The 23808-nt window shown below is 43.1% G+C and overlaps 1 protein-coding gene across 14 annotated transcripts in view; it reads right to left on the reverse strand.

The window, feature by feature from the left end:
- Positions 1 to 23808, reverse strand: part of Dlg5 (Discs large 5) — a 365892-nt gene that overhangs the window by 122527 nt on the left and 219557 nt on the right. For 11 of the 14 annotated variants that reach the window (XM_069330159.1, XM_069330162.1, XM_069330157.1 and 8 more), the window contains 4 exons: positions 21801 to 21918; positions 19012 to 19129; positions 4325 to 4426; positions 299 to 325 (listed from right to left, as the gene is read on the reverse strand). In XM_069330159.1, coding sequence (XP_069186260.1) covers positions 299 to 325; positions 4325 to 4426; positions 19012 to 19129; positions 21801 to 21918 — 365 coding nt within the window. The remainder of the gene's footprint in view (positions 1 to 298; positions 326 to 4324; positions 4427 to 19011; positions 19130 to 21800; positions 21919 to 23808) is intronic. The other 3 variants (XM_069330153.1, XM_069330152.1, XM_069330160.1) reach the window with 1 other exon arrangement.

Here is a 23808-nt window from a genome sequence, read left to right on the forward strand (position 1 = left end):
TATTTTCATGCAAGTAACTATTGCATAACATTACACAATAAAAAAAAAAGCTTGCCGAGTGAAATGATCACCGAGCATGGGTTCTGCAACTTCTTAGCCATTGAACACCTACTTAATTAATATCAAGGCAGTGAGTGCACAAAAAGATTCCATTATCTCTAGTACACAAAATGCTTAGATTAGGATTTACTGCAAGGAGAGCCAAGATTTCCTTGCTTCACTCCATACTAACAGAACCCATATTAATTTGTTAGGAGCATATCATGCAACTGTCATCCACTAAGGGGGTAAGACCCACCTGTCTTTTGAGCGGGAATCTAACCTTCTGAGGGCAGGGGAGAGAGAGAGGGGGAAAGGTTAGGACTGGGTTTGTTAGGCAAAAGTGGTAAGGATATTTTCAACTATGATGGCAGCAGGCATCTTATAGTGCATCACATCACACATGAAATTCAAAAAAAATTAAAAATGCTTTAAAATTTGTTGATGAATGCACCAGATGGAATTTTATGTTAAAACAAATAGGCAATAATCCAGTTATACACTTCATAATTACTTCTTCTTCTCAAGTTGACCTTCTGATGCCTTCCTAGTTAAGGGAGGGAGGGAGGGGGACACCAACATTGTTTCATGTTGAAACATTAAGGGTTATGGGGCAGCTACATTTAATATCTACAATATATATGAGAAGGGAACTAGCATATTTAAAGTAACCTTCAAGATTAAATTGTTCATCAATGTTGACAAATATCTAAAAATTGAATGGCAACAGTCATGCACACTTACTGAAGGTTATTGACAGTAAAACATACAGCTTGATCACACTGTTTCATCATGAGCTACTCTCCATCAAGTCTAGAAATTACCATCTTAATGCTTGACATTCAAGGACACTGTTAACTGCCCTATAAATAAGAATCAGTTAAACCAAGCAGTTGCACTGAAACCCAACCATAGATTTATACCACAAAATTAAATGTATCGAATGGGAGAGGAAAGGTTTGTGTACATAGCTAATGACACTCTTCCAGTGATTTAGATGTTACATTAATGGTAATTTTTTTATTTTCATGTAAAACATCAGAAATTTAAGTTTTGAACTTAATATTATAAAATTACAAAAAAAATCTGGGAAACCCTAACTATCACTAACACATACAGCCACACTAAAACCAACACACGCATTCCATAATCCATAATTACACATTCCATGTGTAATGATGTAAGGGCAGAGAGGGAGAACGGCCTATTGACATAACTCGAGTGCAGGGGGGAGTTGTGTAAAACCCTGGTTTGTGCCTCGGAGAGGCTACGGGATCCAGTAAGTTCAGTAGAACTTCGGTTTCAACTCTTTTTAACCCTGTCGTAGCTCAGTCGATTAAGGCAGTATCTGGGATGCTCCCGGACGCAGGTTCGAATCCTCGGCACGGCCCTTGTGGATTTGTTCCATAACCCCTCTACCGATTCCCCCCCCCCACCCCCTACCCAACATAGCATCAGTTCCAAGTAATTACCTAAGTGTAGTTACAGGATAAGAGCTACGCTCGTGGTGTCCCGTCTTCCCAGTACTCTTCGTCGTATAATGCTTTGAAACTAGTACTGACGGTTTTGGCCTCCACCACTATCTCACTTAACTTGTTCCAACCATCTACTACTACTATTTTTGCAAGAGAAAACTTCCAAATGTTTTTAGCATCTTTGTTTCCTTAGCATGAATCTATGTCCTCTTGTTTTTGAAGTTGCTGGTTTCAGGAATTCCTCTGTCAATTTGGTCAAATCTTGTTGTTATTTTGTAAGTGGTGATCATATTAACTCTTTTACTTCTATCTTCTATTTCTGGCTTATTTAACGCCTCTAGCCTCTCCTCATAACTCTTATTATTCAGTTCCAGAAACCATTTTGTAGCATGCCTTTGACCTTTTCCAGTTTACTGATGATATGGGCACCATACAACAGCTGATGGTGTCAGTTTACTATCCAAAACCACCCCTAGATCTCGTTCGTTATTAGAGTTCTTAATTCTTTCACATAATTTGTAAGTTGTGTGTGGTCTATTTTCTCAGATTCCACATTCCATAACATGGCATTTGTTCACATTGAATTCTATTTGCCACATGTCAGTCCAAGCACCTATTTTACCTAGATCAATTTGAAGGGCATGACAACTGAGTCTCCTATCTTCCCCAGTATCTTAGCATCATCCACAAACATGTTCATATAATTCTGTATTTCTTCTGGTAGAGCGTTTATATAGACGACGAACATTACTGGTGCAAGAACTGAACCCTGTGGTACTCCGCTGGTAACACTCCTCCAGTCATTGCCTCTGATAACATTACATGTAACAATGAGGTAACTTTGCCTCTGATTACTGCCCTCGTCTGTCTGTCAGAAAATTTTTCATCCATGTCAGAAGTCTTTCTGTCACCACTCCAGCACATTTTAGTTTCCAAAACAACCTCTTATCTGGGACTCTGTCAAAAGTTTTTTTAGGTCCTAATACACAGTGACCTATTTCCTGTAGAATCTCTGTTGCTCTATCAGAATACTAAGTACTGTAGATTTGTTACACAGAATCTTTCTGTTCGAAAACCATACTGTCTGTCCGTTATTATGTCATCACTCTCCAGGTGTTCTACCCATAGATTCTAACTATTAGAAACTGGAATAAGAGAAAATAGTCCACACACAACCTACAAATTATGTGTAAAGGAATTAAAGAGCTCTAACAAAGAATGAGATCTAGGGGTGGTTCTGGATAGTAGACTGTCACCAGTGGAACTCACACAGGACATTTTGTGAAGAGCATTTGTTGCGCTTTACAACTTCAGGATCACTTTTAAATACCTGCTTGGTGAAATACTGAAGAAATTGTTCATGAATTTTGTGAGACCAAAATTGGAATATGCAGCAGCTATATGGTGCCCATATCTCAAGAGGCACATCAATAAACTGGAAAGGTGCATAGGCAAGCTAGAAAATGGCTTACCGAACTGAAAAACAAGAGTTATGAAGAGAGGCTAGAGGCATAAAAATATGCCAAACCTAGAAGATAGAAGAAAAAGAGGCAATATGATCAAAACATACAAAATAGTAACAGGAATTGACAAAATTGCCAAAGAGGTATTCTTGAAACCAGTAAAATTAAGAACAAGAGGTCATAGATTCAAGCTAAGGAAACAAAGGTGCTAATAAATATTAAAAAGTTTTCTTTTGCAGAGTGGTACACAGTTGGAAAAAGTTAAGTGAGAAGTTGGTGGAGGCCAAAACCATCAGTAGTTTCAATGCGTCACATGACAAAGAATACTGGGAAGACGGGACCCCACGTGTATAGCTCTCATCCTATAATTATAATTAGGTAATTACACAAACACACACACACAAACGTTTTTATTGTTTTTTAATTATCTGGAGTTTCCCAATTTTTTTTAATTACCTAATACTGTACTTTAGGAAAGAAATGTCACTAAAAATAGGTAAAAAAAAAAAAAAAAAAAAAAAAAAAAAAAAAAAAAAAAAAAAAAAGAACCTCGTCTCACATTCAATTACACCACCACCATCCCAGAGATATTGCAAAGCCAAAGTGGATACTGAAACAAGTGAAACACACCAACAAACTGCATTAATTTCCATAAATATTAAACCACATTTTTTTTATACAATTGTTATTTGTTAACATTAACAGAAAGGACAGAGCAAAGAATAAGCTTGATGAGTAAGGACTACCTACTTAGTCTACTAAGTTCAGCTAGTAACATTTAACGCTTCTGAAAGCTGACAAACAGTCACAGCTGTAAATGGTGGGGGGATTTGTGCTCAAATTAAGGAGTGATTGAAGTTAAATGTGCATTAAATTTTGGCTAATATACAAGAAGAATCACACAAAATACAAGGCACACCTACTGAAGTCCTTCTTTGCAGAGCCTTAGGGACTGCAAGTCTTGGAATAAAATCAATCATTTATCATGGATTTGGAAAAAACCATTGGGAAGCATCATGGAATACTTGGGAGTGGACTACAATATCATTAGCGTAGCTTTGAAATTATGGAAGTCAGAATGTGCAACACGATTGGCAACTTTGTTTCTCAATAGTAGAACAGTTGGCTTAAGTGAATTTTGAGTAAATGGAAAATATTAAAAAAAATTGTCAAGACTCAAAGTTGCTGAACTAGTTACATATCTGAGTGCAGCTTGAGCTCACAGGAATTAAAGGTGAGTATACCAAAAAAGAATTGCTGTAAAACCAGTCACTTTGCCTGGGTTAGTGATTAGTTTTGTGATGCTCCATCTACGATCGAAAACGCTCGTACTAGTAGGTTGCTGACCTGCTGTTGCCGTCGAAGGTCAGCTATCTCTTTTCGATCATCTTCCATTATTGTTTGCAATGACGTGACCTCACGCTCCAATTTCTGCTTTTCTGCAACAACCTTAAGAAAATGCAAACTATGATAAAAAATACTGTAGGTTAGCAGTAAATACATTTACTTTCAATCTATGAATCCTGATCAGACCTACTGGGTAGCATAAACAGAAAATATGAAGTTATGAGAAAGAGAAAAAAAAAAAAAAAAAAAAAAAAAAAAAAAAAACATTGAATGTAATGAAACGCTATTTTCTGGGCGAGACCCGGAGACTCCCCGGAGCTATCCAGGCTGATAGGCTAATGTCAGACTTTGGCATCAGTCATGTATATGGAGTTCTGTGGGCCTACCGGGGACCACGAGCCAGAACCTGGGCCCCTCAGAAGAGGCACGAGGAGCAATGGCCTATAGAATCCCTCATGTGGTTGGAAGCATTCTATGTCGCATTCTATGCGCGCAGCTAGGACCCTCTTCAACTGCCAAAAACCCCATGCCGAATGTCAGCCCAGGACATGTTGGCTAAGACAGCAGCAAGAGCAGCAAACTTGTGAATGTCATGGGCACGGGGATAGACCTCCAGCTGGCTAGCTAATAACCTTGAGGACGACCTGGGAGACCCGCACCCGCAAACAGGGAAGGAGGAAAACCGCATCAACCCAAAGCATGTCCCCGGACACAGAAGCCGTGGTGCACAAATAACGGCGGAGGGCTGTAACCGGACACAAAGGATGATGCACCCCAGCCTCATCAACCAAACAACAACCCAAGGACCCCTCTGTTAAAGCAGCCATCACATTCTTCACCAGAAAGAAGGAGACAGCTGCAGACGAACAAACCAATCGCCACGACTGAAAGAGCAGAAACCCTTGCGCCAGAGGAGAACATGAAGCTCCCTGACCCGACCCCCCGAGGCCAATGCCAACAAGAAAAGAGCCTTCGAGAAACAATCCTGAACCGAAGGAGCCACAACAAACCAAGGAGGAGAGAGAAAGAAGAGTACCCTGTCTAAAGACCAGGACGGCTCAGGCGGCGCATGAGCAGGCCAGAGGTGAAACAACGCATGAGAGAGCTTGCGAAACAGCGCAGAAGTAACATCAATACCGAAAGCAAGCTGAAGCGGCTTTGCCAGTGCCACACGATACGAAGCGACAATATTTGGTATAAATAACAAATATTTGGTATAAGATTACGGTCCTGGAACAACCAAGAGAGAAAGGACAACACCATCCGAACTGAAAGCGAAGCACAACGACGAAGAGTCAAAAAGAAATGGAAGGACCACCAGGAAACTTCATACTGCCACCGAGACGAAGCCTGCAGGCGAGACGCTAACAAGGAAGCCACTTAGGAAGCAATAGAGATGATGATAAACTCGAGTAAAAAAGACCATACGCGAAAACTCGAGGAGAAGATCGAACCAGCTATGTAACGCTCTGGTCTGATCTGCTGGAAGAGGCAGAGCCGCGGTAAAACCTCCAAGTTCGGACACCGAGCAAGCAGCGCCTGAAACTACGGCTGAGCTGGCCACCACAGGGCCAAGAGGACTACTCTCCAATGGTAAGTCTCCAAGCGAGTCAGGACCTGGAGCAACAGCTGAACCGGGGGAAAGAGGTACAGAAACCTCCATCTCGACTGGTCTTGCCGACCTGCCGAAAGGCATCGACACCAGACTTGCAGTCGGGGAAGGGCGCCACATACAGAGGAAGGTGCTGCGACCACGCTGACATGAAGAGGTCCACCTCGGGGCGCCTGAATGTCTGGCAGAACCAATGGAAGGAGTCGGTGTTGACCATCCATTCCGTGGACAGGGGAACGAAATGAAACAAGCCGTCCGCCATGACGTTGGACACTCCCCCACACGTGAACTGCCAGGAGAGCCAAACCCCGAGAACTCAGCAGACGAGTCACCCAAAGCGACCAGCGCCAAAGAGCCAAGGACCGCATCGAACCCCCTCGGTTCAGGCAATGAACCAATGGGGAGCAGTCAGAATGGACCCGGATCGTTGATCAGCGGGCGACCCGAACCGTTCGAAGAGCAAACCACATTGGCGCAAACTCCCGCACCGTGCTGTGGGCCTGACAGAAGGACAGACCCCACAGTCTCTAGCCGGCCTGGTGAGCACTGGTCACAAAGCCCCAGCGGAGAGACAATGCTTCTGTGAACACATCGAGCGAGGTCTTGGGTAGGCGCCAAAGCACTGAACCCTGAAAAACCAGAAGAGGACGCTGGCGACGCAGCAGCCGACACAAAGCCCCCGGGGGCCAAACCCAGCGATCGTGAGAGAGGCGGAAGGGACGTCCCCGAAGGAACCAAAACACCCGACGAAGCCAAATCCGACCCGGTGGGTAGACCATCATCGCAGAGTTCAGGCTCCCGCACAGACCCCTCGAGCAACTGCCGGGTGACCCAGGAGCCCCAAAAAACAGGCGCATGTGGGACCACAGTCGCAGGAGAGACTCCGGAGGAAGAGACAAGGAAGCGGTCCAAAAGTCCCACACAAGACCCAGCCAGGTCCAAACCTGGGAGGGAACCAGATGGGACTTCCTCCAGTTCACCAACAACCTGAACCCGGCGAGCTGGGAAAGAACCAAATCCCTGGTTAACAGACAAGAGGACCAGCTGGGAGACCAGACCAGCCAGTCGTCGAGGTAGGCCAATACTTGAACACCTAAAAGATGCAGACGGGCCATGACGACCCAGGTAAGGCATGTGAACACGCGAGGTGCCAGGTTCAACGCGAACGGGATAAAATGAAAGCGGTAACCCTAACGCCCCACAACAAAACCAAGCCAGTCCCTGAACCCTGGATGAATTGGGATATGCCAATAAGCATCCCGGAGGTCCAGGGACATCATCCAAGAGCCCGGCGCAAACAGGAGCCAAACCTGGGACAGCGTAGTCATCTAAAAGGAGGGGCAATGAACCCAGTGGTTCAGACGGTATAAGTTCAGAATGAACCGCAGGTCCGCACAGTCCAACTTCGGTACTGGGAACAGACGGGAAACCCATCTGAGGGACGTTGTCATTTCGACCACGCCCAAGTGAACCTACTCCAAGATGACTCAACAGAGCACAGGGGGAGAGGCCTGCCCCGCCAGCCCCAAACCCCCCAAAGGAGGAGGGGTTACCCAACGCCACCACAGGCCAAAGGAAACGACCCGAAACGTCCACAAATCATGGGGCCAGGCATGAGCGAACAGCGCAAGCCTCTCCCCCATTGCCCCATCAATGGGGCAAACCGCAAAAGAGCCGGCGCCCCTTACGAGACCCCGAACCTAGCATAGAGCGAACACCGCAACAACCAGATGAAGGCGGGTCCGAAGGCGAGGCTGGACCCGAAACTGGCACCAGTGGCCTACCCCAACAAGAGGAACCCCAAGCCCTGGCCCCAGAGAACCAACAAGTCAGCTGAAGCAACAACAACTAGCTTTGGCTCAACAACTAGCCGAAGCAGCCTGCACATACTGCGCCACGGCAGAATCCACAAAAAGCAGAGGACAAAAAAGCGAAGACATCCCAAGAGCCAGGGCCCAGGCCGATTCCAGAGAGGAGGCAAGCATCGCCTGCCGACATGCGAGCCGGGAAGCATAAAACAGCGAAATCGCATCCCGCAGCATCGGCGCAAAGAGCTTCAATAAGGCAGCCAATGAGCGAGCCGCCGAGCCCAAGGCACTGGACCCAGGAACGGCCCCAAGCATCCCCACATCCTCAAGCCAGTCCGAAGACAGCTCCAGGAGGGAAAAGAAATGCAAGGCCAAAGCCAAGAGGTCACGTGCACCCAAGTCCTCAGCAACCTGCACAGTCGAAAGGAGGGAACCTGCACATGCAGCTGCACGATGCCAACATCCCGGGAAAGGGCAGAAGCGAACAAGCACTCATTGAGGTGCTCAAGGTCGCTCCCCAGGAAAACCTGAACCACCGTTGAAGCATTGCGCCACTCAAGCGTGCGGGAACAACAGAAGGAATGCTAAGCCTCCAAATCAAACACAGGACAGTCTGCCAGCCAGGAAGACCCCAGAACCTCGTAACGGACCCAAAAAGGGAACTACGTCCCAAACCTGAAAGATGACGAATACATAACAGAGGCATAATACAGATCACGCAGGAGATAAGCTGTAAGGGCCGCCTGCATCACAGATGGTTGGATGCGAGAAGCCGAAAACCTCAGAAAAGATGGAACCAACGCACCTGGGGGGACACGGAACCGAACCTGGGGAGGGGCAAACACCAAATCCAATTCGTACGCAGAGGGGGAAAAGAGAACCTCACTCCTTGTAATAGTAAGCCCTGCTCAGAGGGCAGAAAAACCCAAGCGGGGTCCAACGGGGCCCAAGGCCCCCCAAGTCTGCCCCTCCCCTGGATCCTCCACCGCAGGACCCGGGGCCAAGTCATCCCCCAAAGCACCGGCCTCAAAAGAAAAGGCCTGTGCAGCCGAATAAGCCGGACAGAATTGAGTCCACTGGTCAGACCCAGAGGCTTCGGCTGGGAGATCGGACTCGAATGCCTCATCGCCACACCGGAAGAGGCATCCCCCGAGACTGCCCGAGTCTCACGACCATCGAAACCCTGTCCCAACTCCGAAGCCCTCAGACGTTTCGGGGCCGGAAGCAGTGATGGGGGGGGGGGGGGCAGAACGAACCATAGCAGGGGAAGGACAAGGGGGTGTGGACTGAACCAAGGCCGAAGCGACCATCATCCCCAAGTCCGGGTCCCTATAAGCAAAAAGAGGCGGCCTCGGGGCATCCGGGTGAGCAACCAACCTAGCGCGTTACAACAACCTAAAACACACATGCAACATCTGCGCCGCCTGTACCCGCATACAATTATCATTGCACTGGGTAAACTGAGTCACCAGCAAGCAACAAAACTCGCAGGACTTTGGGTCGAAAGTGTCACCGACCCAACAGGCAGCTTGATGGAGGCAAAAACAGTGAGAGTCACCCTGGGAATCCCAGGCAGGGTACTGCTAACCGGCCCCCAAACTACCGAGTACCACTCTAAAGCTTAACCTCAGGGACATGTACACTCACGGGGACCTAGCAGGGGGTACCACCAGACAAGAACCGTGCTCAGATCAGGCACTAAGGGGCAACACAAGGCAGACCCCCCCCCCCCCCACCAGGCAAAAACAAAAAGAGAAACAAAACCCCGCAGAAGGACAACGTACCCAAATAGAATAGAGCCGGCCGCTATGAATGGTGAAAACAAGCTGCGCAGCACCCTGTGCCCCTTACCAGTGCAAACTGCCTCTTACCATAAGGTAAACAAGGAAGACAAAACACTCAAGTACCCAAAGGGCGGCCGAAAAACCGAGCAGTAAATCGGTCCAGCAGAGGCAGACACCAAGGAACCTGTGGAAGGTGGCCCCAAGCCCCAAGGGCAGTATTTACAAGGCACCCAGGGACGATAACCCTAGGTGCATGCAGCCCGAGTACTGTAGAATCACTCCTGGCTCGCGCACCCCTAGAGGACAGTCACTATACGCCAAGCACAGTGCTGAAAATCACTGGAGCCAGAGCACATGACCTCAGCCTCTAGCATCAGCCTTGGAACTGAAGGGTGATGGCCGGCACGGGGGTCTAGGGCTTTTCCTTCCCCCTCCCGGGGAGGAGGGAGCTGAGCAGATGGTAGCGCGGCACCGTGTGACGTCATGATCGTTTGCTCGTTTCTTTATGGGGAGTTCTATCCACCTGTTCTGCTATTTGTAGCAATTTTCACCAGAACAGGTGTTTGTCTTGGGATGCTTACCTTTCTGGGTGCCTGACCCGGTTGATGGCAGACATAGAATGTTTCCAACCACACGGGGGTTTCTATAAGCCATTGCTCCTCGTGCCTCTTCTGAGGGGGCCAGGTTCTGGCTCGTGGTCCCTGGTAGGCCCACAGAACACACCACACCACGCTTTGGTTATAGGGACCTGGATTTGGGGGTGTTAGTCGCTTCGACTTTGGTTTCATCTGCACTCCCTCATCCTTTCCCTGCTGTGGTCTGTCCTGCTGTCTCCCCCCCCCACCCCCACCTCCCCCCCCCTGCTGCCAGTTCCCAAACTTCTGAGGGTTTTGGAGTCAGGGCAGGGTCTACATGGCATCGAGACTCAGGCGGTCTTGGGGACTGCACCCAGAAGGAGCAGCCCCCAAAGGCAGCCCCTTCACAGGAGTTTCTATATGCCACTGCTCCTCTTGCCTCTCTGAGGGAGGTCAGGTTCTAGCCCGTTAGGCTAGAACTCTAATCGAATTGACTGATGCCACAGTCTAATATACACATATCAGCCCGGTATAGTTCCGGGGAGGTGGAGGGGCTCTTCACGGAAATGTTTTCTACCGTAGTATAAAATTCCTAATCGTGATGCACTTCACTGCCATTAGGTGGCAATCCAAGTCACCAGAGTTGCCAGTCAGCCCATCCATCACATCACTCACAAGCTGGCCAAATCCAACCAATCCAACCCAAACCACAAGGAAGGGAACATGTAACTACTGAGGGGCTCCACCAGAAAAAGAGGTTTCTTTAAATTTAATGGTTGATTTCTGGTAGGGCCAACTCAGAAGCTACCAGAGCTAACTCTCAACAGGGCTTCAGCAGAGGAGGCCGACATTCCTGAAAAGCAACAAATCAGTAAACAGAAAGGATTACACCCAAGGATTACCCATGGAAGAAGAGGGTCTGGAGTAGAGAACCACCCACAGCGACCAAGTGCTGAAGCACAACACAAGCACATCAAGGTCAAGGAACATCCCAGGCAGAGCCAAAGGTCAACCCAAGTGGTCAACCCTTAACAAGTCCCGAGCTCTTAACAAGCAGCCAGGAAACGCAGAGGAAGAGTGTAAGGACATACCAACAAATGGTAAAAACAAAATGCCTAGTACAATGCGAGGAAATTAACAATAGGCAGGATGCCTGGATGCAGGGTCTCTAATCCCAGGACCAATAGCAATGGGAACTGGCACGTGGTTCAAGGACCCCAGAGCTACTCCAGGCCAATTACAGGTCAATGGGCAAAGTGCTGCTGCCACCAATACAGCTGGGCACTACCTGAAAACATCTCGGAACACTGCTTGGAAAGGCTACAAATTCACACAAGAGCCATCAGCAAATCTGGGACTAGTGATGTCTGTGAAGCATACAAGCGGTGAGAAAAACAGGGAGGAGGAGTTCTGCAGAAAGCATCCAAGAGCCGGAACAAGGACCCCTTTATGGCAAAGACACATAAGTCACAATGCCCCCAAAAGCTGGTGCAATAAGTCCACGCATTTTTTAAAAAACACTGAGCTATAACAAGAATGTGTGGCCAAGGCCACCACAACAAAAGCCAAAGCCAACCACAACAATCGACTTGAGAATGGTCCAGGACGGACCGAAACGTCGTCGTCCCTTCAACTTCTAGTGTGTGGTCTGGTCAACATACTTCAGCCATGTTATTGTGACTCATCGCCTGCATAATCTAGATATTGTATTTTATCGAGTGGATTCGGGTAGTAAAATTTCTTTACACATTCTCCAGGTCAGCAATTTCTCCAGCTTTGAATGGGGGTATTAGTGTGGAACAATATTTCACCCTAGAGAGCACTAGTGTCTTAAAAGTATCTCCATTGGTCTGGCTTCTCTTGTTTGAAAGGTTATTTGCTATTCAACCTGTCATTTTTCTTGCAGATGTGACATCTACTTCCCTGTATTCATTAAAAATAAAGTTTTACAAAACGAATACTTCCAAATCTTTTACAGTATATTGAATTTGACTGCATTTTATATCTGGTTTCCGTTTTAAATTTTTTGTTGTTTCTATAGCACAAGAGCTAGAACTTGTATTCATTAAAAATCATATTTTCAGTAGCCCATTGAAGAACCTGAGTTACATCAGTTTGGAGGTTTGCTGTGTCCTTTATATTATCAATGTTTAAAAAATCCAAATGTCATCTACAAAGGATATGGTACTATAGTTTGTTTCCTTGTCTACGTCCAATATGAAGACGAAAAGGAGTACTGGAGCCAGCACAGTACCCTGGAGGATTGAGTTTTTCACGGTGGATGATCAGGATTTGACTTTGACACTGCATTCTGTTCATGAGAAAAATAAACATCCATCTTGCTAGTTTGCAGTAATTCTTTCTGTACACATTTGGTATTCAATAACACCATGGTCACAAGGGTTAAAAGTGTTTGCAAAATCTGTATACCAGTATAAGACATCAGCATTTTGCTGCTTCTACATGGCAACTAAGGCTATGTCATAGTGGTATAGAAACTGAGAGGCTGGAGTGCCCTGTTTTGAAACCATGTTGTCCAGAATTATATAGACATTGAGATTCCATGTGTTTTCTGATTTTGCTTCTTTGCACTCTTACAAAGATTTTTATGTCGAGTGATGTTAATGCTACCAGTCGGTAATTTTTGGCATTTGCTTTATTACTTCTTCTGTGGAGTGGCCCAATTTCTGTTGTTTTCAGTACAGTATGTCAGGGATAACACCAGCATCTAGGCTCCATCTCCAAATGATGTTTAGGGCCTGTGGTAATAGGTTTTTGCAATTCTCGACGAATATAGAATTTCAGGACTCTGGGCGTGTTACACAGTACACAGGCGTGCTGTCTATTGCTACCTCAAAGTTCAGTGAGGTTACAGTGACATCTTGCATACAATTTGATTTTGGTGTCACAATCATGAAGAATTCATTTGGATTATCAATCTTCAGTGTGTTCAATGATTCACTAAAAACAGAATTGTACTGTATCCTCAGTACGTCACACATTTATTTGTTGTCATCTGTGAAAGTTCCATCTCCCTTTCACACGTTCCTAATACAGTACTAGATACAGTTTTTGCTTTATATTTTGCATAGGAGAAAAAGTATTCTGGGTTCCTCTGTTTCACTGATGGCATTTTGCTCTCTTTGCCTCTCCTGGTTAAAGATTTGATATGAAAAGATAGGATTTTTGAAACTTTAGCTCAATCATTTCTATTTTTCTACATAATCTTCCTTGTCATTCTTGGAATATGGTTGGTTAGTTAAGTTGTTTTGTAACTTTTCTTTGCCTACAGAGGGAAATGACATTTTCATTCAAATTTGCACCTTCTTCTCTTTTTTCTTAGTGGTATGTGAGGAGCATATTTCTAATGCTACTGGGTACTGTACTGTACTCAATTAATGCCTATTTTCTCAAGGCACTGATTTAAGTTTGCATTATCTAGCTGTTCCTCCTAGCTTATTTCTGCGAGGTCTTGGTTAATTAGTTCCCCCGACGGAACTAAAATTCCAGGGATAGCCATCACCACTTGGCATAAGTTTGTGACAGAAGACGGGCCGCGTCAGAGACTACATTTCACCGAGGCTGTGACCTGGCAAGTGAATGAGAAGGGGATAGAGGGCGGACTGACTTGGATCCCAGGTTACCTGGGATGCCACCTGGTGCCAAGATCATCACAGATCAGGTGATTACACTGCAGTAATGATTGTTTGCTTTTCCATGGGGAAAGCCCCTTCTAAAGTATCTTCAAGAAGGGGCTTTCTTTTTGCTGCACTAAAGTTTGGCAAGGATGAGATCTGATTCCTAAAGTCACCTTGCCTCATAGAGAACCAGATGCTAATCCTGGTTGCTGCCAGTTAAGGGTAGGTCTCAGAGGCCTGGTGCATCTCCTTCAGATTTGACTAGCCCAGTGCCTAGCTTGGGGAACTACTGAGGGCACTTGCTTGGTATATCATATACCAAGCAACAATTTCTAACAGCATTTGAAATATTTTTAAGCAATCTTAAAAGAATTACAATATACCGTACTTACCTAATTTTCTGTTGTTCTGTTAATCCTACTTGTTTATCACCGTATATGGCAAGAATTCCTGAGTAACATAATCCTTTGCAAGAAAACTACTCACTACTTCATATATCACAAAAAAATTGTTTTCATTCCTGTTGCAAAAATGGGTTGAACTCTTACTCTCACTCATGCACACACACACACACTCCCTCTCACAATACCCGAAATACCAAGTGCTTCAAGTTTTGCTGGTAGCCAAGAATGTCAAACCCAAACAAAGGCTCCAATAATGTCAAGTGCAACAACACAACTTATTTTGGAATCGTCCAGTGTCTGATGCCACTTAGTGAAGACGTTTAGCAAGAGGTCAGCAGCAGAGCGAACTTTCCTAAACCCAATTAACTACAACATCAATGATGATCAATCAATGTGGTTGTCAATCAATCTTTTTGACAAATTGTCACTTAATGAAAAATTAATATCTCAACAAAAAAATTCCAGTCGTTGAATGTGAAACTAGTCTGTAATTACTGATTAATGAATGACACTTCCTTTTGTGAATCATAACTACATCTGCCTTTTTCCATAGAGAGGGCCAAATTCCTTGAGCTAGGCAGAGCTGGCAGATTCGTGCGAGAGGCGAAGCCACCAGGTCTGCACAATGGTGTAACAGTCGTCGGCTGACCTTATCCAGCCCTACTGCCTTACCTATATGTAGTGATTTCAGTAGATGGTAGAATTCATCTAGTTGAATGTAAATTTCAGGCAACTGAAATAGTCATCACAGGTGGTGCTCAATACACTTAATTTGTCCAGGTCTTCTTGAAGGTATGACAATCGTCTACATCTTTTATCTTCCCTAGTATCTTAGTAATTACCTAAATGAAGTTACAGGATGAGAGTTACACTCGTGGTGTCCCGTCTTCCCAGCACACTGTCATATACTGTACTGTACAACACCTTGAAACTACTGACAGTTTTGGCCTTCACTACTTTCTCAATTTGTTCCAACTGTCTATCACTATTTGCAAAAGAAAATCCTCTAGTAGTTTTTGGGCACCTTTGTTTCCTTAGCTTGAATCGACAGCCTCTTGTTCATGAAGTTGCCAGTTTCAGGAATTTCTCTATCAATCTGGTCAATTCCTATTATTAATTTTTAAGTGGTGATCATATTGCCTCATTTTCTATCTTCTAGCTTTGACATATTTAATGCCTGTAGCCTCTCTTTTTTAACTCGTCTTTCAGTTCCAGTAGTCATTTTGTAGCATGCCTTTGAATCTTTTCCAGTTTACCGATGTGCTTCTTGAGATATGGGCACCATACAACTACTGCATATTCCAATTTTACTATCACAAAAGTCATGAACAGTGAGTGAGTGAGTGAATGAGAGAGAGATAGCGAGCGACCACTTTTGAGAGACCGAAATTGGAATATACAGAAATTGTATGGTGCCCAGTGTATGGTGCCCAGTGTATGGTGTCCAGTACATGATGCCCAGTGTATGATGCTCACTTCTTGTCCATATCTCAAGAAGCATATCAATAAACAGAAGGTGCATAGACATGCTACAAAATGGCTTCTGGAACTGAAAAACAAGAGCTAAGAAGAGAGACTAGCGGTGTAAAATATGACAAAGCTAGAAGATGGAAGAAAAAGAGGTTACATAATCATTACATACAAAAGATTAACAGGAATCGACAAAACTGTCAGAGGAATTCTTGAAACCTGTAACTTCATGAATAAAAGGTCACAGATTCAAACTATCAGAACAAAGGTGCTGAAAAAATATTAAAAAGTTCTCTTTTGCAAACAGAATGGTAGATGGTGGAAACGAGTTAAGCGAAGAGGAGGTGGATGCCAAAACTGTCAGTACTGTAGTTTCAAAGTGTGATATAACAGAGTATTGGGAACAGAACACCATGAGCATAGCTCTCATCCGGTAACTACAGTTGGGAAATGATTTGTCAAACCCCCAAACATACCAGCGATACAAAGATGCGAGAAACAACTACACGGCAGTGAGGAGAGAGGCAGAAAGAAATTTTGAAAAGGGGATTGCAGACAAATGTAAAACAGAACCAGGTCTATTCTATAAATTTATAAACTACAAACTGCAGATAAAGGATAATATTCAGAGGTTGAAAATGGGAAATAGATTCACGGAAAATGAAAAGGAAATGTGTGAAACATTAAACGAAAAGTTCCAAAGTGTGTTTGTACAAAATGAAATCTTCAGGGAACCAGACACAATAAGAATTCCAGAGAACAACACAGAGCACATAGAGGTGTCTAGAGACAAAGTGGAAAAAATGCTCAAGGAGCTAAGTAAAAACAAAGCAGTTGGTCCAGATGGAGTTTCACCATGGGTTCTGAGAGAATGTGCACCCGAGCTCAGCATTCCACTTCAACTGATTTTTCAGGCATCCCTGTTTACAGGAGTTGTAGCTGATGTGTGGAAAAAGGTTAACAAAGTTCCAATCTACAAAAGTGACAGCAGGGAAGACCCCCTCAATTATAGACCTGTATCATTGATAAGTGTAATAGTCAAAATATTGGAAAAAATAATTAAAACTAAATGGATAAAACACCTGGAGAAAAATGATATAATATCAGACAGACAGTATGGTTTTCGATCTGGAAGATCCTGTGTAACGAACTTACTCAGCTTCTATGATCGAGCAACAGAGATTTTACAGGAAAGAGATGGTTGGGTTGACTGCATCTATCTGGACCTAAAAAAAAGCTTTCGACAGAGTTCCACATAACAGGTTGTTCTGGAAACTGGAACATATTGGAGGGGTGACAGGTAAGCTTCTAACATGAATGAAAAATTTCCTAACTGACAGAAAAATGATGGGCGTAATCATAGGCAAGGTATCGGATTGGAGGAATGTCACGAGTAGTTCTACAGGGTTCAGTTCTTGCACCGGTAATGTTCATTGTCTACATAAACGATCTACCAGTTGGAATTCAGAATTATATGAACAGGTTCGCTGATGATGCTAAGATAATTGGGAAGATAAGAAACCTAGACGATTGTCATGCCCTTCAAGAAGACCTGGACAAAATAAGTACAGTATATTGAGCAACACTTGGCAAATGGAATTTAATGTGAATAAATGCCATGTTATGGAATGTGTAATAGGAGAACATAGACCCCACACAATCTATAAATTATGTGAGAAATCTTTAAAGAATTCTGATAAAGAAAGAGATCTAGGGATGGTTCTATATAGAAAACTATCACCTGAGGACCACATAAAGAATGTTGTGCGAGGAGCCTATGCCACGCTTTCTAACTTCTGAATTGCTTTTAAATATATGGATGGCGAAATACTTAAGAAATTGTTCACGACCTTTGTTAGGCCAAAGCTAGAATATGCAGCGGTTGTGTGGTGCCCATATCTTAAGAAGCACATCAACAAACTGGAAAAGGTGCAAAGACATGCTACCAAGTGGCTTGCAGAACTGAAGGGCAAGAGCTATGAGGAGAGGTTAGAGGCATTAAATATGCCAAAACTAGAAGACAGAAGAAAAAGAGGTGATATGATCACTACGTACAAAATAGTAACAGGAATTGATAAAATCAATAGGGAAGATTTCCCGAGACCCGGAACTTCAAGAACAAGAGATCATAGAGTTAAACTAACTAAACAAAGCTGTCGGAGGAATATAAGAAAATTATCTTTTGTAAACAGAGTGGTAGACAGTTGGAACAAGTTAGGTGAGAAGGTGGCGAAGGCCAAAACCGTCAGTAGTTTCAAAGTGTTATATGACAAAGAGTGCTGGGAAGACGGGACACCACGAGCGTAGCTCTCATCCTGTAACTACACTTAAGTGTAATTACTTAGGTAATTACACTTAGATAATTATACACACACACACACACTCTACTCTGTCCTATCCTGTTTCTGATACAGTATACGTAAATGATCTCCCATTGGGTATAGTCATTTCTCTTGATGTTTGCTGACAATGCCAAAATTATGAGAAGGATTAAGACAGAGGAGGACTGCTTGAGGCTTCAAGAAGACCTAGACAAACTAAAGGAATGGTTGAACAAATGGTTGTTAGAGTTTAACCCAAGCATATGTAATATAATGAAGATAGGTGTAGGGAGCAGGAGGCCAGATACAAGGTATCATTTGGGAGATGAAATTCTTCAAGAGTCAGAGAGAGAAAAAGACTTGGGGGTTGATATCCGCCAGACCTGTCCCCTGCAGCCCATATCAAGAGGATAACATCAGCGGCATATGCCAGGTTGGCCATCATAAGAACGCCATTTAGAAACTTGTGTAAGGAATCATTCAGAACTTTGTATACCACATATGTCAGGCCAATCCTGGAGTATGCAGCCCCAGCATGGAGACCATATCTAGTCAAGGATAAGACTAAACTGGAAAGGTTTCAAAGGTTTGCCACCAAACTAGTACCTGAGCTGAGAGGTATGAGCTATGAGGAGAGACTACAGGAACTAAACCTCACGTCGCTGGAAGACAGAAGAGTTTGGGGGGACATGATCACCACATTCAAGATTCTCAAAGGAATTAATAGGGTAGATAAAGATAGGCTATTTAACACAAGGGGAACACGCACAAGGGGACACAGGTGGAAACCGAGTGCCCAAATGAGCCACAGAGATATTAGAAAGAACTTTTTTAGTATCAGAGTGGTTGACAAATGGAATGCATTAAGAAGTGGTGGAGGCTGACTCCATACACAGTTTCAAGTGTAGATATGATAGAGCCCAGTAGGCTCAGGAACCTGTACACCAGTCGATTGACAGTTGAGAGGCGGGGACCAAAGACCCAAAGCTCAACCCCCGCAAGCACAAATAGGTGAGTACAAATAGGTGAGTACACAGATATTCTTAAAATAATACTTGTAATAAACTGAACATACCTCCTCATACTGCATTCTTAAGTTCTGCAGAGCTGTGTAGGCTGCCCGCTCTTGCTTTCTATAGTAATCTACTTCTTTCATTGTATTTTCATACTTTCTAGTAATCTCCATATTTTGCCTATGGGAGAAATCATTTATCAGTTACAACACTGTTATTTAAAGACAGTGATTTGAAATTTGAAAACCCTAATAAAAAATTACACTTATTTAGCATGTCACCTACAAATTTGCTTTTCTAAATGTTACACTGAAGTAAATCTCACATTAACAAAAATAGAGTAATGGACTTGGTATACATACAGTACACTTGTAAATTGACAAATTAAATAATGCACCGGTACATATCATTCTTGAATTAGTGGAAATGAGTATCTCCATGATCATGTTCAGACATATATGAAGAGTGTGTGCCTATTCCCAAAGCCCAGGAAGCCTTTAGAAAGCCCTTTAGGGCAGCCACCAGACATTGTGGTAAGGACCGCAGGATAAAGAACTGAAGAACCAGTAGACCATGAAAAAATCAGAACAACTCATGCTTGAGAGACAAATGAGGGTGAGAAGGCAGGAAGTCAGAAATCCCAAACAACCAGATAAGGCAGTACACCTGCTTTGCAAAAGGCAATGCAACAGTAAAAAAAATGGAAACCTAGAACTAGTGGCTGAAAAGTGGCCAGAATCGCAATAAATCATGTAACCACCAGAAATTGGAACCAGGTACCATGGCCACATAGGGCAATAATAAAGGACAGCATATGCCCAGCTATGCTGCAAAGAACATGGATATCTACATCCATACCAAAAAGTACACACAGAATGAAACCAAAACATTGCTGGAAGATAACCACAACTGGCCAAAGAGGAGGAAATCTACACCTTCACAAAGCTCAGGAACCTGATGCAAATGAACAAGTTCCTCGTTATTGCTACTCCTCTGCTTGGAGCAGCAATAAAAATGGTAGGGAAAACAAAAACAGTAAAGAGGAACTCCAATAACCAGCTAGATAGTTCGGTGGAAAAGCCAAGATATCATCAAACTTCAAGAAAGGAGCGGAAACCTTCCTGGGACACAAAAGCAGACGGCCCAGTCACAAAAAAAGTGGGCAGGATTATGAATGGTGCAACATTCAGCAAAAACAGGCTTGGACTGGGAGTGACAACCACATGAACTATCCACTGAGGAAAGTCAGAAAACCTCCTAGGAGAATCCAGCCCGGGATGTTTTGGTACCAATACCATCATAGTAAAATTGAAGCCAAAGGAAAAGCGGCCAAGGCAGAGGAAAGCCTCCATACCACAAGAGTAGGAAGATAAGAGGGAATTCTGTGCCAAGGGCAAAAGTCAAGCTCACACTCCATAAAGAATAGGGACATGGAATGGCCTAAAGGACAAGACATGTGCCCAAAAATGTGCCACTGCCAAGTGGGTGGCATGGACGATAAATAATCCCAGCTACGAAATATATGGCACACGCATTGGTGAAGAGTGTTTGGAATGCAAGGGACGAAGTGAGAGACCAGGATATGGGCCCAACCAGCCCAGCAGAACACCCCAGATAACTGATAGCACAAAAACAGGCTGGTAGTGAGCATGGTGAGAGTTTGAAGGCAGATGCCCGAGACTGCAGCCTGGCAAGGCGACATGACAACCAGCAGGGTGGCAAGGCAGGGTAAAGGCATCACAACCCCATCAAAAGAGAAAGCTGACAGCACACATGCATTGTCCTTAAGAGATGTCCAAAAAGACAGCTCGGCCAAACAGCCAAGGACTGGTGGGGCCCCTCACCACACCCTCATGAAGATTGTAAGCAGATAAAGCAGGCTTGCAATTATACATAATGCCAAAGGTGATGCAACCAGCAAAAGCAAAGCCAGGGGGCTTCAATAAGCCACCTAAGCCAACGTGATCAAAACCTACCTTGTTTGACCTTCTGATAATTATGGTGAACAACAAAGCCAGACAACATTTCAACATGGCAACATGGAAAAGCAATGGGGCAAAGAACTACTGTACAAAGAAAGCTAACCAAGCCATAGTTCTGGTCCAATTATGTTCATTAATATACTAATACCTGTATACTGTATATTAATGATTTGTTAGATGACATACGTGTAATTACCATGAACATGTTTACATAAAATACAGTAAATTATCAGAATGACAAGATCCATCAATTAAATTTGAATAAAAGAAGTGAAAGGAGAGAAAAATGGAAAAAAAAAAATGACAAATGCCACAATGGAAAAAAGAGTGGGAAGAGACCTACCTCAAGAGAACTAGAAATTGTGTCACAAAATTCGGAAAGACTCTGATAAAGAAAAAGATCTAGGGATATAACAATTACTAAGTCAGTTATATAACTAGAAAAATATTGCAGAAAGGATTAGAGAAGGCATTTTGTTTAATAATAAAAATGAGGAAGGTTGGAGTAAACACTATGAGGAGATTGTATACATTAAAACCATTGAAATTGTTAAAAACCACAATATTTATGATAAAATATACAAGGAACACAAGATGCCATACACATAGCTTTCTACCTGTAACTACAACTACACACTAATACCATACCATATACTTTTTCATGATTTAAGATTATTTATAAAATTCTTAGGTGGAGCAGTGCAATTTAATGTTTCTTTTGTTCCCAGGTAGAAATACTGTACTGTTTGTTTTTGTGCATATGCAAACATTTCTTCTTCTAAATATGTGGGCAATACAGAACTGATAGATATAATCACTCAAATAAATAAATGATTTACAAGAACTTGTTTTCACTACTGTGGACTTACTTGAGGAGCCCTTGTACTTCTGCCATAGCTTTCTCACACTGCATTTTAAGACTCTCATAATCTCGGGAGGAGCCCAAGCTTTTATCACCGAGAGATCCACCACCCTTTGTTAAAGTTCCTGCAATTAAAATTCAATATTTTGAAAAGTACTGTCTGAAACACTTGATAGTTTAAGTTCTACATAAATTTGCATACTATATTACAATTCCCACTTTCATGGAGTGAAGAACAAATATATACTGTAAATAAATAGATATACTGCATGGTACATACTCAGTATAGTAAGAATACACCACCTTCTCATAAGACATAATAATGGAGGAAAAAAACTGCCCAAAAATATTGCCAGTACAATATTTATAACAATACTGTAGTGCCCAGAATATGCCATTAAGAACACACATACAGTATCTTGGTTTCTAGGTTACCTAGGTTACTTTAGGTTTCTCGACTCACAATCGCCAATTCCGGGTTCAAATCTCAAGCGGGACAGAAATGGTTGGGCACGTTTTCTAGCACCTAATGCACTTGTTCACCTAGCAGTAAATACCGTAGGTACTCAAGAGTTAGTCAGCCTGCTGTAAGGTTGCATGCTTGGGAGGGTCAGTAGTTTGACCTTAGAGGAGAAATTTATATAAGCCTAATGTGTATATAGTATACACTGGCTGCCTGTCCCTTGACAAAATTAATTATTTGTACCAGTATGTTTAATCTCTGTTTTACAACAAACAAAAACAAAATTTGTGGCTATATTCATCATTCTTTTTTTCTTTTTAATGGCATAGCTGGAAAGACAGATTTTTTATTTCACTAGATAAGCAATAAAAATTTAAAATAATTTTTTTACTGCATTTCAACCCCAGAAAGGACAGGACTGATAAAAGATAGTGCTGAAGCTGTAGGGCTAAGGCAAGAAGTTGCCTTATACTGTATATACAACAATTTTTTGCACTACATTATTTCCTGCAAAGATTAAACAAATATGCACGTCAAGATACAGAACAGTATACAATAAATAACTCGGGCATATTGTGGCACAGAACACACAGATCTGACTCAAAGGAGCAGTCAGTGTAATGGGGGGGTTCTACTGTATTACAATTCTACATCTCATGGATCTTACAGTGTTGTAATTTTACAGCTTGTCTTACTTGAAAACCAAACCACAATTCGAAAATGAAGAAATGACGTTTCAGTCCATGCTGGACCGTTATCAAGTTGTGTCTTACTTATTTCCTGTATGTATTTTACTGTCACACTAAACGGAATAGGAGTAGAAATCTTGGGACTCTTGCTTGCAAACTATAAGATTTCCCTCTTACAGGTCCTCTCAACTGTCCCACCCTTCCAAGAGTTTGGACTAAGGTCCTCTTATTTATGTGTAAAGGATGCTAACCACTGCTTAATACCTACTTGACTGCACCACAAGGTGCTGGTAATTCTACAGTGGGTAGGCGCTACTCCATTTTAATTCTGCATAGTGGGTCCTATTGTATTATAATTATAGAGATGCTGGGTCCTAATGTATTACAATTCTGCAATTTCAAGATTCAAAGTGTTCTCTTTATAGATATCTGTTTAAATTATTCTAAGTCCCCTTTTTCTTGCAAACATACCCCATAACTGTACAGTATAAATTCTATAATGAATTGGCTATAGCACTGAAGCACATTTCACTAATAATTACAGCAACACAATAAATGTTTTACTAACAATACTGCAAGAATTGTATTGCAGACATCTAGTTAAGTATAGGATAAAAGTTGCATACAAAAGCATGGGTTACAGGGCAAATGCTGCAGATGGAAGCATAGGATAAAAGTTTGGATAAAGAATACAGACTCTAAATGCAGTTGTCACAAGATGCATCTATAGGCAGCCTGACATTCTCTATGCTTGGAAGAAATTGCCTGCAGAAACTTTGCTTGTGACTGTTTAACAACATTAAAGCTTAATGTAAATTAAACTTTGTCTGATGATCGCCAAGCGACCGAGATATTTGCAAATT

The sequence above is a fragment of the Procambarus clarkii genome, chromosome 23, assembly GCF_040958095.1.
Source record: "Procambarus clarkii isolate CNS0578487 chromosome 23, FALCON_Pclarkii_2.0, whole genome shotgun sequence".
In the NCBI taxonomy this organism is placed as follows: Eukaryota; Metazoa; Arthropoda; class Malacostraca; order Decapoda; family Cambaridae; genus Procambarus; species Procambarus clarkii.